The sequence below is a fragment of the Haliotis cracherodii genome, unplaced genomic scaffold (genome assembly GCF_022045235.1).
Source record: "Haliotis cracherodii isolate W230 unplaced genomic scaffold, xgHalCrac1.p SCAF_7, whole genome shotgun sequence".
Lineage (NCBI taxonomy): Eukaryota > Metazoa > Mollusca > Gastropoda > Lepetellida > Haliotidae > Haliotis > Haliotis cracherodii.
The window spans coordinates 50,735,770-50,751,107 of record NW_027266330.1 but is presented as its reverse complement, the minus strand read 5'-3'; the positions used below and the strand labels follow the sequence as shown (position 1 = coordinate 50,751,107).

The window sequence follows — 15,338 nt, the reverse complement described above, 5'->3', positions numbered from 1 at the left end:
TACAGTAAATTTGTATATTTGATTTTTTTGCAGTCAGTTTTAATCTCCCATATCCTTAGCCGCACAATAATGAATATAAGAAAGAAAGAAGCATTGGCATGTATTGACTTTCATAGATAAATCAAGATCTATATTGTGATAAAATGGCTCTTACTTCACAAAATGCATCAAATCAGCTGAGTACTTTGATTAAAAACATGAAAAGATTTGGAAAATATCTGTTGACACAGAGTTGGCGGTACACATGCTTTACAAATCATTCAATCGACCAAAATCTGCATAGCAATTGACAAAGCAGATGTCGATTTCGTTACGAGATTTTGATTGCTCTCATTAGTCCAGCCAAAATATAACTACATAATTCCAGCCTAGTTCGGCAAGGTTAGAAACTTGACTTTTATAGTCAGTTATCTCCCTTGCCCCGGGAAGGTGGTTGCTGTGATATTTGAGACACATGTTTTAGACATAGAGAATTTCACCCGAGTGCCATTGATATCAAATATATCAACCCGAGTTGATAAAAGTTGAAAAATTCAGAGGCTTGCCAAGGATTTTTGCCACTTTTATCAACGAGTGTTGATATGTTTGATGTCAAAAGACACGAGGGTGAGATTTTATTTATCATCCAACATCATTCTTTCAACTTTTTCAATTTGTAAACAGTAATTAGCAGTGTCTTCAGTGTAAAAAGTACTGCTAACAGCTTCAGTAGCAGAGTCATTAGTGATGTCATTTGATTGTGACGTCATGGTAACCAGTGACGTCACAATGGTCTGCAAAGCATTGTGATGTAATTTCATTGCAGCGAAATCTACAGTGTAGATATCGCTTGATCTCATCCAAGCGATACTTCCTGTGGGAGCCAGTTTTGGATGATAAATATTTTTTTAATTAAACATTTATTGTCAAATAATTGGCAGTGGCAGCAATTTCTTTATCCTGAAATGTAATGCATGAATTGTGATTAAACTCAACACTGATATTTGTCACCATAATAACAAGGTGCATACAGTGCATTTAAGGTCCCTCGTGAAAAGCTTTGATTTTTTGTGTCATCCTTGAAAAGCCTCCAAATAGCTTGAAAAGCCTTGAATCTTTACAAAATATCATATAGTTAAATAGCATTTAAAATGATGACAAACTTAAATGAACATTTTCAAAGTATGAAGATAAATATGAAATATAATTACATTTTCTCAACATCTTGATTTCAGAGAGCATGCCACCAAGAGAGTCGAAATATTATGTCATTTATAAGGACAATAAACTGTCATGTTATTAGTCATGAGGGCTAAGGTCTCTAAAGTATTAATGTTTTCACCAAAATTTGGTATGTAAAGGACTAAATTTTGTTAAGAGGTAGGGGTGACTATTGGTCTGGAAATCACTATTGCGATAACTATTGATATTGAAAGAAACTATTGCGATAACTATTGATATTGCAAGCAACTACTGAGATAAATATTGAGAGTTTTCAGTGTATCATTTTAGATGGATTGTAGAGTTGAATTAAACCTTGGAACTGAAGTTTACTTGAATGTGATAACAATAACAACAAATAAAAAGTAAAGTTTGAGATATGACTGATTTGATTTTTCTTCACCCAAAAAATTTAAGAAAAAGAAACTTCCACATTACCATGTGTAAATAACTACCACTCATGATCAAAAGAAAAACAAATTTGAACAGCATTGCATGTATTTTTTTGATATGGTAAAAATAATCGAAACTATCGATATTCAACGGAAATCAATACTATTGATCGGAAACTGATTTAACAATTGAGTTATTGACTTCAAGTGCTTGCCAATAGCAATATATCAATATTTTGATTTATTGTGACACCCCTGTTAAGAGGTTTCCTTAGTTGACTGCTTAGGGGCAGGGAAGGGCTGGGATTTTAAGAGCAAAAATTAAAAAAATAATTTTCTTTGTTTCTGCAGAGAAAAGTAAGTAAAATTAAATAGATAATGGTGAAACAAAAAAACTGAGACTCCCCTGAACACTTGTGAGCTACAATGACTGTCGCGCTATCTTTAGCTTCTTATGGATTGTTGACCCATTAAGATCCGGGGTAGAATAGGCCTTCAGCAACCCATGCTTGCCGTAAAAGGTGACTATGCTTGTCGTAATAGGCGACTAACGGGATCGATTGGTCAGGCTCGCTGACTTGGTTGATGCATGTCATCGATCCCATTTGCATAGGTCGATGATCATGGATTGGATCATGGACATGGATTGTCTGGTCCAGACTCGATTATTTACTGACAGCTGTCATAAAGCTGGAATATTGCTGAGTGCGGCGTTAAACAACAAACAAACAAACATTAAGGATTGTTACACATTGTATTGTTTCAGATTTGGTCTTGAATCTTCACCATGCCAAGTCCGGATGAGAGACCGTCCTTAACAGCTTTAGTATATATCGTTGTAGTGTTCATTCTTCAACTGTTTGAAGATCTATTGAACACATTACAGCAGATTAACCATGCTTTTCACCAGGCTCTCCAGTCTGGACAGGCCAGCCACACAGATGAAGAGGTTCACCTCAGTAGTTCTCGAATGGTTCCGCAGCAATGCACAGGTTGGTGAATTGTAACTGGATTTCTGTCCATGGTTACTCATGCTCAATTTAAGAAATAAAGTTTGCTTTACCCTGTGTAGTGTGATATAGTATAGTTTTGCCTGAATTGTTACAGTTAAGGCTCTCAATGTTCTCAACCCATTCGACAGGCACATAGTCAAATGACACTCCAAAATGGACCTCGAAATAACTGTTTAACGAGTAGGCTTTGCGTATCATTTAAGTTATGTGTAATATGCATAAATGCAAAGTTTGCAAAATATCAAAACTTTTAGCCGTTTATGTACCTTAAAAAGAAATAAGTTAAAAAGTATTGGTTAAATTTCTCGGCACACAACTACCAGAAACAGCCATTGTTCACTTTTGGCACTTCACGTTGAGCCCCATGTAGTCTAATATTTTCTTCATCATTTTATCATTTTTCTTATTCAATCATAACTTTGTGTTACGTGGCTTGAAATTACCCAACAGCATGGAGGCTTCTACATTCTAGGTGATCTAAGGGAAGCATTCCCAGCAGAATATCTGACATGTGCTCATGTAAGAGTGAATATTATCCTACCTTATTTTTTATCCCGGTGATGAAATTCTCTAGTGTCAGGATGATTCTCCCTAGTGAATTTGAACCCATACCAATGTGTTTAATCCTATCAACATATATTAACCCCCACATTCACCTCCCCCCCCCCCCCCCCCCCCCCCAACCAAACATGATGAAAATGTAAGTATCAACACACATAACACTAGAATATTTACACTATTGCTAGTTTTATTTATCCTAGGATCAGATACACTAGTGAATTTTTACATTTGAACAATCAAATCAAAGAAACACAACATTTTATTTAATAATAACTTTTTCCAAACAGAAATGTTGACATGTTTGCCTCAAAGCTTTCTTCTGGTTAAAGTGCAACCTCTCTGGATATGTTTTGTCCTTTAAGTAATTGAATACTTTGGAATACTCTGTTCCATCCATGGTTGACCAAATCAACTGACAATGTCAATGTCAGACCTCAAAGTCATGACGTCATGTGATCAGCTGACAGCATGAATGTCATGACAGCATGCAATTCATGTGCAAAGGAAATCTGTCATGGGATAACATACACTGATTCACGTTATTGAAAATTATACATTTACATGTATACATTTTCCTATTTCCACTTAGGTATGTTTCACTGGGATGAATTAATTACCCTTAATTTTTGGACATAACCTATCCCAGATTTCCCACATTTAGGTAGGATACTATACTCTAGAGTAAAACTTCCCCTGGGATAATATTTAGGTAGGATATAATCCTACCTTACATAAACACACACATGCAAGTGATAAAAGTTTCAGAGTCTAATGTTGCCTCAGTTGTGAGATGTTGATCCAAAAGAACTTGTCCTTGACCTTGAGTTTCTACAATGGCACTTCTCTTACAGACCTGGATGTGAGAACACCACTCCTGGATAGACTCATGTGGCAGGAGTATCACGACCTGTTGAGAAGAACGCATAGCCAGATGCAGAGTCCTTGGCGCAGTCTACAACAACATCATGGTATGAACTTGGGGTGGGACGAGTCTAAATTTATGACCTGGGTACCAAACGAGCGAGCCCTAGAGATATGGAAGATAATATTTGTTTGTATGTTTGTTTTTTAACTCAGAAATATTCCAGATATATGGCGGCTGTCTATAAATAATCGTGTCTGGACCAATTGGGATACGATGACATGCATCAACCAAGTCAGCGAGCCTGACCACCTGATCCCGTTAGTCGCCTCTTACAAGAGGATAACATACACAGATGCGGATCCAGAAATTTGCAAGGTCACTTTTGGAATTTGGAACTTCAGCAATGGGTTTCCTTGGATTTACCTGGGTCTTGAGAAGACATTCAGGAATGATTTTGGGGGGTCTAGGCATAATGAAGTGGGTTATGAAGTATTTGTCAAAGTTTGACAGTAATTAGATTTTCAGTACAGTCCACATCTTCCCAAGGCAAGAGAGTTAACTGACTATAAAAGTCCAGTTTCCACCCTTGCCGAACTAGGCTGGTATTATGGAGTTATATTTTGGCTGGACTAACGAGTCTATGCATAGTCCAATCAAAATCGTTCACCGAAATCAAAATCCGGTTCGTAACCTGTCGTTCAGACTCTGATCGATTGCAGGATTTGCAAAGCATGTGCACTGCCAACTTGTTGTCAGCAGATATTTTCCAAATCTTTTCATGTTTTTAATCAAGGTGCTCACGTGAACTGATGCTTTTTGCGATGTAAGACCCGTTTTATCACAATATAGATCTTGATAATCAATCAGATCGTCCTGACTGGGCGCCACCATTTTGTGTGAAGCAAACGCATGTGATACGAGAGGAGGAATCTGATTGATCCATAGGAGAGGCTTTGAAGGGACATAGCTGGTAATAGGCACTGGTGGCTCTACGATCAAATCCAGTAATTCCAGCCCAGTTCGGCAAGGGTGGAAACTGGACTTTTAAAGTCAGTTAACTCTCTTGCCTCGGGAAGATGTACAGTCCACTACACCGTTTCATTATTTTACACATTTTCCCGGGGCAAGGGAGTTAACTGACTATAAAAGTCTAGTTTCAAACCCTTGCCAAACTACGCTGGAATTATGGAGGTATATTTTGGCTGGAGTCTATGTAGCCCTATCAAAAACGCATAAGCATGTGTCAACTCAGTGTCAACAGATATTTTCAAAGTCTTTTCATGTTTTTTATTCAAGGTGCTTACGTGATTTGATGCACTTCGCAAAGTAAGACCCGTTCTATTACAAAATAGATGTTGATTATTGATTAGAACGTCTTCACTGGGCAACGTCAATTTATTTAAAGCAAATGCAAGTGATAAGAGAGGTGGAATCTGATTGGTCAATAGAAGGGACATAGAAGGGACATAACTCATAACAGCCACTGGTGGCGCCATGATCGAGCCAAGAAATTCCAGCCTAGTTTGGCAAAGGTAAACTGGACTGTTACGGTCAGTTAACTCCCTTGCCTCAGGAAGATGTACTTTCCTGGAATTAATTATTTGGATAATTGGACCACCTGTACCCCCAGTTTTTGTAGGTTAAGCAAATACCATAATAAAGCGGAGATAGAAATAACAAAATATCGATTGTGTGATATATGGCCAAAGAAACTGGGTCGTGGGTTTTCATTGGGTTTGTTGACATGCATCGGTGGATCACAATATGTCACTTCCCGATTATCGATCAGACTTGCACACTAAGTAAAAAGTTTTGATTCTTACCTTAAATATATTCTTTTATAAATGTTGCACCAAACACTAATTAGTAGTGAAAATTAGTAGTGAAAAAGTAAATATTTTCATCCATTGCACCATTCTTGACACTACCAACTGTAAATCATCAATGTTCCAGGTATTTGAATATCCTGTCTTTGAAAAATATGGGTTACGCACTACAGATACAAGCACATACAAGTATCGTGATATGTATCAGATCGTGAGCAAGGTATCGTGATACGTATCGGATCGCACTCTTGGTGTATCATCCCAGCTCTATACGAGTACTCAAGTCCATTTTTGTCTGCCCGTGAGAGCCCTATTGAATGAATGAGTGAATGAGTTTATTCCATAAAGGGGCATCCGGCCCATCATACAAGGTACATTGGATTGATCAGGTCGCCTGTACAGAGAGCGCTGACTATTACATCAGGGAACCGATTCACAAAGTGCCCGCAAGCCACGTACAAGTGGTCAACACTCATCGGAGTGCTGAGAAGGATGCACAGAAGGTTACTGAGGCCGATCATAACCTACGAACGCCCCGTGGATCGAGTCCCAACACATTACACATGGCAACAATCAGTCTCACATTGTTACAATGGCATAGTACTACATAACAGGCACATCTTTAAGAAGAGTGTTCCTTTTCTTGAGGACCCGTGAAGATCCGGGGTAGAATAGACCTTCAGCAACTCATGCTTGCCGTGAAAGGCGACTATGCTTGTCGTAAAAGGCGACTAACGGGATCAGGTGGTCAGGCTTGCTGACTTGGTTGATGCATGTAGTCGATCCCACATTGCGAGGATCGATGCTCATGATATTAATCACTGGATTGTCTGGTCCAGACTCGATTATTTACAGACCGCCGTCATATAGCTGGAATATTGCTGAGTGCGGCGTTTAACAACAACCCAACCAACCAACCAACCTTTTCTTGAGAGCAAGAAATACATATCTTGCAAAGCTTCTTGTAACACATAGGTTGCAGCTATATAATTCTTTTAGTTTATCCAGGGTTGGACATATGCAATAATATTTAGAAGGTACCTGTTCCCTCAAATTCGAGAAGCCCTATTACATATGACCTTGAACCTTTGTCTTCAGGATGTACTCCAAGGTCACGCCATCAGCTGGCCTCGACACAAGACATGGCCACACAGACAGCTCCAGACCAGTTCGGCACCATTGCAGAGGGAGTCCAGACCACCTGCCCCAAAGCTGTTTCTTCGCAGACTGCAGCTGCAACAGATGCAACTGCAGCTTCCGGGATTGCTGAAAGATCAGATGAAGAAACACCACAGGTATTCATGGTATTTTATATCATACATGCACATCAAACTAATGATTGTAGTTGATACGCAGTGGAAGTCTTTAAAATAACTCAACTAAACTTAAAGTTAATGTCTGTTTAATAACTGAAACTCAAATTTACACCATATTTAAGTTTACCCACGATTTCAGAAACAATTTCTAAATTCACTACTTACCACGATTTGTTCTTATTTGTTTTAGTCCTTATTTGACTATGAAAAACCCTGATTTGATTTTATTAAAGTCCTCATTTGACTTGATAAATACTACAATTGTGCCCCGATTTGACACTGTCAGAGGCAGCCACTGGCAACATGGCTGCTCTCTACCAAAGCATGACTGTAAAGTGACAAGCCTAGGGAAAGAGTCCCCCGCTGCACACATTTGCGCATGCCGCCCGTGCGCCACTTGCTGCTGTCCAGAACACCACACCTTAACAAGTGGTGCGTTCGTGCGAATGTTTTTGAATGATTTGTCATCCTTCTGGTCAGTAGTGTTTGTTGAAATGCCTGGAGTTTCCTCATATTTTACAATACATATTAACATGTATTGTTAGAGGGCCATTGATAAACGGCTAAATTCAGTTCTGAAGCCAAGTTATTTTATCCAAACCATACAGTGGGTGATGGCAGTTATGATTACTAATATTGTTTTTGAAAGTTACAAATTTTAAACCCCAATTAACACTGTTAATATTAATTTGGGGTTGGCATCTTGGGTAGTGACAGGGGGCACTGCTGCGATTCGCTGCGCAGAGTTGCGTCCCTTGGGCACGCCAGAAACCTATGATTGTGGGTTCGAATCCCGGTTCGACCCGATTATGTTTCTTGGTTTGTCAGCACCATACCCGTGCTCGTGGGTTTCACCAAAGTGGTAAACGTCCTAGACCTGCATCACTTCGGGCTTTCCTCCCACATTAAGCTGACACGCCGCGATATAACTAGAATAATTTTGAAAGCGGCGTTAAACCCTACTCACTCACTCACTCACATATTAACGTGTATTGTTAGAGGGCTAGTGATAAACGGCTAAATTCAGTTCTAAAGCCAAGTTATTTTATTCAAACCATACAATGGGTGATACCAATCATGACTACTGATATTGTTTTTGAAAGTTACAAATTTTAAACCCAATTAACACTGTTAATATTAATTTGGGCATCTTGGGTAGTGATATAATTTTTTACTTATCCTGCATTGTTCCTTGATGCATTCACTGTTACCTTACGACAAGCAGTGATGTGAAGAAGGTGACCTTAGGTGTCATCAAGGTCACAGAACAGCAGCGGTGGTCAGTAAAAGTGGGACTTCAAAACAACTTTATTTCTTCACCCAGGACCATCGGTGTTGCGCTGTCCTAGTTGTGGCAAGGTAAGCAGTGATTGCATTAAGGAGTAATGCAGGATAAGTATACATATGTAAAAAATATTTAGATTTTAATAAAACTTTTGACTTGCAGGACCAAATATGCAGCTGTTTGTATAACATTGCTACCGGGAGTACCGTTCTGTTGCAGGCACAAGACTCTGGATACAGCAGCAATGGGATGCAGGGTCAAGATGGAGATCACTCAGGTGAACGTAAGTCATGTGGTAAAATTATACAGGACCAAAATTTGGTTTGGCATATCATATTTGTTTCAGATTTTAAAAGTGTATTTGAAAATTAGAGGGATTTTACCTGTCTCATTCAAATCAGACCACTACTCCATGTTGATGCCCTTCTTCGCCAGACCGCCTCCGTGGTCTTGTGGTAGAGCGTCCGCCCGGAGAGCGGAAGGTCTGGGGTTTGATCCCCGGCCGCGTCATACCAAAAGATGTTTAAAAATGGTACTTGTTGTTACCCCCGTCTCGGCATTAAGGGGCCAAAACAAGGACTGGTCGGCTCAGAGTCAGTATACTGTGTCTGAGTGGGGTATTCTGTGGTATGGTATCTCAGTTAGCTAGCACTATAAATCGGCATCAGTCCAGACTAGTACAAGCAGCCACACACACACACACACACAGACACACACACACGCAAACACACGACGTGCATGCACGTCGCTATATGAGTGCAATAACCTTGGACACGACGTTGAACCCCATGTCACCTCAACTCACCACACCGTTCTTCGTCAAGATAGCTACTGATTCCACTGTTATTTCAGCCCTCCAAAGGCGCCCTGGTGACAGGATTGATGCAGTCCCCAAGAACAGAGCTGACAACAACCCCGCCCACAACAATGATGGCGGCGCCCCCGCCCACAGCTCTGATGAAGACGGGGCAGATGACGAACACGAGGAGCATGGATAACGCTGGTTAACCGTTAGCAACACTAAATAGGCTCGAGGACGTGAGCCGTTATTCACAGGGGTGTGGAAAATAGCAAATGCTAAATACAGCTTTGATACAGTGTAAACAATCCCAGCGTGACTCAATCTCATTAAAATCAGATCTTAGTTCTCGCTTCCGCTAAACAAAGATCTGAGGACATCCCATTACGGGTCACGTCAGACCGACCTTGTGCGAACTTTGACCGACCAATGGAATGACCAATCAGAAGGCAGCTTTCTCATTCTTTACGGCACTAATTTCAAATTGGTGACTACGCTTCAAAACATATTTTGACAAATTCTCGATTACAAATTTGAAACCAGAACAAAAGAATGGAATGGATAATAGATCGTCTAGATTGTATGAATTCAGTGGCTAAATTCCTAACTATCGTTCGGAGTTAAAGTTTTCGAGGTTGCATGATTAGAAATCACATTCGGACTGTCACTTTCATGATCTGGTAAGCGATGCTCTGAATGGTCGGATGAAAGGTCGTTCTGACGTGACCCCTAATGGGATGTCCTCAGATCTTTGTTTAGCGGTAGCGAGAACAGAGGTCTGATTTTAATGAGATTGAGTGTGACTGGTCCAAATGACGGCATTATTTTGCAGAACATATTGTTTAAGTCACAGCAGATCAGAATGGCTGCTCAAAACCCTTGTTTTTATTTGATCACATGTTCGGCATTATGGACGAATCCATTGTTCGTGGTTGCATAAGCCATGGGCAAACAAACAGTGTCAAAACAAAACTTGGTGAAGGACCAGTTTTGTGATAAAATCATCTTTGGTCAATAATTGGGACAAGTAGACTTTAGGGCTGGGACGGGTAACTCGGGTACTCGGGTTGTAAGGGTACTGAGTAGGACCCGGGTACCCACTGGACTACCTGGACCCGTGGTTAGTCACGTGATTATATTGTTTAATGGTCAAAAATATTTAGAACTCTATGGTTACACTATAAGTGACAAATTTCTTTCTGACTATACACAGATTACTTCTGACTTTATATGTTTGCATAATGATATAACTTCAGTCAACTTCAGTGTATGCATGACCAGATCAGATTATACATGCATCTAAATTTATTTTGACAGGAGTACGGTCAAACGTTTCCCAATCAGACATTTTGTACCTCTCTCTTAAGCCCTACAGTGGGTACCTGGGTAGGGTCGGGTAATAGGGAGATGGGTGCATTTAAATTTATATTACAGGAGTACGGTCAAACGTTTCCCAATCAGACATTTTGTACCTCTCTCCTGAGACCTACAGCGGGTAACCAGGTAGGGTCGGGTAATAGGGAGATGGGCTTTTAAATTCATTTTAACAGGAGTACGGTCAAACGTTTCCCAATCAGACATTTTGTACCTCTCTTTTGAGACCTACAGCGGGGACCCGGGTAGAGTCGGGTAATAGGGGGATGGGTACCCGGGTAGTAAATTTGGACTTGTCCCAGCCCTAGTAGACTTCATAATTTTGATATTTCCACACCCCTTATCCCTCAGTCTGTAGAAATAGTAGTTCACAAAAGTTGTTATGTCCAGTGCCTGTCAGAAATTAGTTGTTTACTTGTAGCCATCTTCCCGAGGCAAGGGAGTTAACTGACCTTAAAAGTCCAGTTTCCATCCTTGCCGAACTAGGCTGGAATTCCTTGGCTCGATCGTAGCGCCACAAGTTGCTATTACTAGTTATGTCCTTTCTATGCCTCTCCTATGGACCAATGAGATTCCACCTCTCATATCACTTGCATTTGCTTCAAACAAAATGGCAACACCCAGTCAAGACGATCTGATCGATAAACAAGATCTATATTGTGATCAAATGAGTCTTACATCGCGAAGTGCATCAAATCACGTGAGCACCTTTATTAAAAACATGAAATGATTCAGAAAATATCTATTGACAACGAGTTGGCGGTGCACATGATTTGCGAATCCTGCAATCGACGGAAATCTGCATGACAGTTTACAAACCGGATTTCGATATCGGTTGCAAGAATTTTGATTGGACTATGCATAGACTCAATAGTCCAGCCAAAATGTAACTCCATAATACCAGCCTAGTGCGGCAAGGGTGAAAACTGGACTTTTATCATCGTTAACTCACTTGCCTTGGGAACATGACTTGTAGCAGCTTTTTGAATTATCTGTTTGAAAGGTTTAAGGGAGCAGTTAAAGGTAGGATCTTTCAAAAGTTTTCAATTCGACAAAATCTTCCAGCACATATAAGTCAACAGTTCTTGTCATCATCATTTGACCTTGAAATTTAACAGCATCTCCATCACAGGTAGACTAACGCTCCGTCTCTGAAAATAAAGGTTTACTGTCCTACATTGAAATACATACTGCTCCCTTCAATAGACCTATATGAGTTATATAGTGATCCCTTGCTAAAGCGCTCCTTAATATAGCACTAACTCAGTTACAGCAAAAATAAGATGATAGTGGAATATATTTTTCCTGATAAAATAATAATTTCTGATACAATTTCTTCGGACCATTGATTCAAAATTCCTTGACGTTGTATCATTGGGTACTTTTTCACTGAATCACCTGTAGATTGTTAAGAAACATGTGCACAGCTGATTGCTATTTCAAGTTTAGTTTACGAGAAAGTATACAAGCTAATCTTAATCTCTGCATGTAAAACAATGCCTTGGAGAGCAGGAAATACATTTTAAATGGTAAATTATCATGTCTAGTGATGTTTTATATCAAATTTCATACTTTTATTGACCAAGTTTGTAATACCTGTTTATTCACCTGAATTCGAAGAAGGGATACGATGTGTTTCATTTAAAGCACATGACATTCAATAAATCTTGTTTTACCCTTTGAATCATAAACAACTACTATTCTAATCTTTTTTTTAACTCTGAAACGTGCAAGGTAGATCGTGTTAGGTAGGAAGAGCATGTATACTGTTTTGTTGGTTGTCTACCACCTGCGACTTGACCTTCGTTAAACCGCCGATCATCTATAACGCTCATCAATTATTTGGACCCCGAAGGTAGCGTTGTAGCGAGGGATCACTGTAGCTCTGTTTGTATGTTTAGGCCAGGTTTTGTTTCTTGCTTCTTAAGTTTGTGAAAAAACATGTTCAGAATGTGGGTCAGATTATTTGTTTGTTGCATGAATGTGTTGAATATAATTAGATTTAAAGATTTTTAATTTTTCAGTTTTGAAAACAACATTATGGGTATACTTATACTATACTTGAATGAAATTTTTCATCTACTTAGATTTTATAACATTTTAAATCAAATTTAGTCTTTTGATATGACTTTTTACGGTACATTCTGTTATTGTAAGAATTTACAAATGAGGTTTGATACATTTATATGAGACAAGATGAAATTCTGTTGAATACAGGAGTGAGTGAGTATGGTTTAAGGCTGCTTTTAGCAATAATCCAGCAATATCACGGCGGGGGACACCAGAAATGGGCTCCAAACATTGTATGATATATACTCATTGACTTGGTTGATGCATGTCATCGATTCCAATTGCGTGGATCGATGCTCATGATATTAATCACTGGATTGTCTGGTCCAGACTCGATTATTTACAGACCGCCGTCATATAGCTGGAATATTGCTGAGTGCGGCGTTAAACAACCAACAATTGCGTGGATCGATGCTCATGATATTAATCACTGGATTGTCTGGTCCAGACTCGATTATTTACAGACCGCCGTCATATAGCTGGAATATTGCTGAGTGCGGCGTTAAACAACCAACAATTGCGTGGATCGATGCTCATGATATTAATCACTGGATTGTCTGGTCCAGACTCGATTATTTACAGACCGCCGTCATATAGCTGGAATATTGCTGAGTGCGGCGTTAAACAACAAACAAACCAACTGTTATTGTTCTATGGTGTATATTTTTTACAGTATGTGTTTATACCACTCAACTTTTGATAGGAACACAGCTATTTTTACACTGTTATAAAACTTAGAGGATATCTACTTATGGAAGTAATATTTTTATCGTATTTTTAAATGAGACGATACATGGCAGTGTCAAATACTATTCATATGTCAACACCTACCCATATTAGAAGGCTGCTATGCCTGTTGTAAGAGGCGACTAACAGGATCGGGTGGTCAGACTCGCTGACTTGGTTGATGCATGTCATCGTTTCACCAATTGCGTGGATCGATGCCCATGACATCAATCACTGGATTGTCTGGTCCAGAGTCCATTTTTACAGACCGCCATCATATTGCTGGAATATTGCGGAGTGCGGTGTTAAACAACAAACAAAACCTTCATATTTCTCCATTCTGGTCATCATGATGGGTGCCAAAATTCAAAACCTTCAGGGCCTATACACCTTTTGTTCCCAACAGTGGGGGCATGGGTGGCCAAGTGGTCTAAGTTGCGTCCCTTGGGCATGCCAGAAACCTATGATTGTGGGTTCGAATCCCAGTTCGCCCCGATTATGTTTCAAGGTTTGTCAGCACCATACCCGTGCTCGTGGGATTCACCAAAGTGGTAAACGTCTGAGTTTGCATCACTTCAGGCTTTCCTCCCACATTAAGCTGACACGCCGCGATATAACTGGAATACTGTTAAAAGCGGCGTAAAACCCAACTCACTCACTATTCCCACCACTGTTTGACTTTTATACAAGCCATGTTAGCATCTTTAGCATTTGTCTTTAAATCCTGTTTCAATTAAGTAAGGCCACTATTTTAAATAACTCATATGCTTTTATTCATAATTCATTTGAATTCCATTTTTTTCTTAATTACAACTTTTTAATATGTAGTGCTATCACCGTCATATATTCATGCATGTCTGGTTACATTTTATAATAACCAGTATTTGTGTTTTGTTTCTATTTGTTTGGATGGATCCGGGTCAATTACATTCCTGTTAAGTTGTGTTATTTTTAACCTACCGTATTTGACGTAATTAACGCCAAGGGCGCTCTCAAAATTAGAAATAGGGGGCTCTTATGGAATGGGTGCCGTCCGTCCGTCCTTCCGTCACATTTCGTTTCCGGAGCAGATCTTGAAAACCGTACCATATTTCTTCACCAAACTTGGCACATAGATAGATCTAGTGGTGAACTGGTGCCTTTTGATAGTTTGGGATTTTTAAAAAAGTTATTTTTTTAGTTTCCATGGCAACGACTTTGATTTAGACTGAAAATGGCCGCAGTCCTCGTTTCCAGAGTAGATCTTGAAAACCGTATCATATTTTTTCACCAAACTTGGCACATAGATAGATCTAGTGGTAAACTGGTGCCTTTTGATAGTTTGGGATTTAAAAAAAAGTTATTTTTCGAGTTTCCATGGCACTGACTTTGATTTAGACTGAAAATGGCGGTAGTCCTCGTTTCCGGAGCAGATCTTGAAAACCGTACCATATTTCTTCACCAAACTTGGCACATAGATAGATCTAGTGGTGAACTGGTGCCTTTTGATAGTTTGGGATTTAAAGAAAAGAACTTTTTTGAGTTTCCATGGCAACGACTTTGATTTAGACTGAAAATGGCAGTAGTCCTCGTTTCCGGAGCAGATCTTGAAAACCGTACCATATTTCTTCACCAAACTTGGCACATAGATAGGTCTAGTGGTGAACTGGTGGCTTTTGATAGTTTGGGATTTTTAAAAAAATTACTTTTTTGAGTTTCCATGGCAACGACTTTGATTTAGACTAAAAATGGCGGTAGTCCTCATTTCTGGAGCAGATCTTGAAAACCGTACCATATTTCTTCACCAAACTTGGCACTGACTTTGATTTAGACTGAAAATGGAAGTAGTCCTCGTTTCCGGAGCAGATCTTGAAAACCGTACTATATTTCTTTACAAAAAGGCCCAGTGAACATAGTTCACAGGAGCTAATG

At 39.5% G+C, this 15,338-nt stretch overlaps 1 protein-coding gene across 2 annotated transcripts in view; it reads left to right on the top strand.

The window, feature by feature from the left end:
* Window positions 1-12,719, top strand: part of LOC139447317 (uncharacterized) — a 43,497-nt gene extending 30,778 nt beyond the window's left edge. Inside the window, exons 2-6 of one of the 2 annotated variants that reach the window (XM_071228620.1) lie at window positions 2,359-2,584; window positions 4,018-4,134; window positions 6,956-7,152; window positions 8,678-8,735; window positions 9,311-12,719. In XM_071228620.1, the coding sequence (XP_071084721.1) occupies window positions 2,380-2,584; window positions 4,018-4,134; window positions 6,956-7,152; window positions 8,678-8,735; window positions 9,311-9,456 (723 nt within the window). In that variant the 5' untranslated portion in view covers window positions 2,359-2,379 and the 3' untranslated portion in view covers window positions 9,457-12,719. Of the gene's footprint in view, window positions 1-2,358; window positions 2,585-4,017; window positions 4,135-6,955; window positions 7,153-8,677; window positions 8,742-9,310 lie in introns of both variants that reach the window. The other variant, XM_071228619.1, reaches the window with a different exon arrangement.
* The last annotated feature ends 2,619 nt before the right edge of the window (window positions 12,720-15,338 follow it).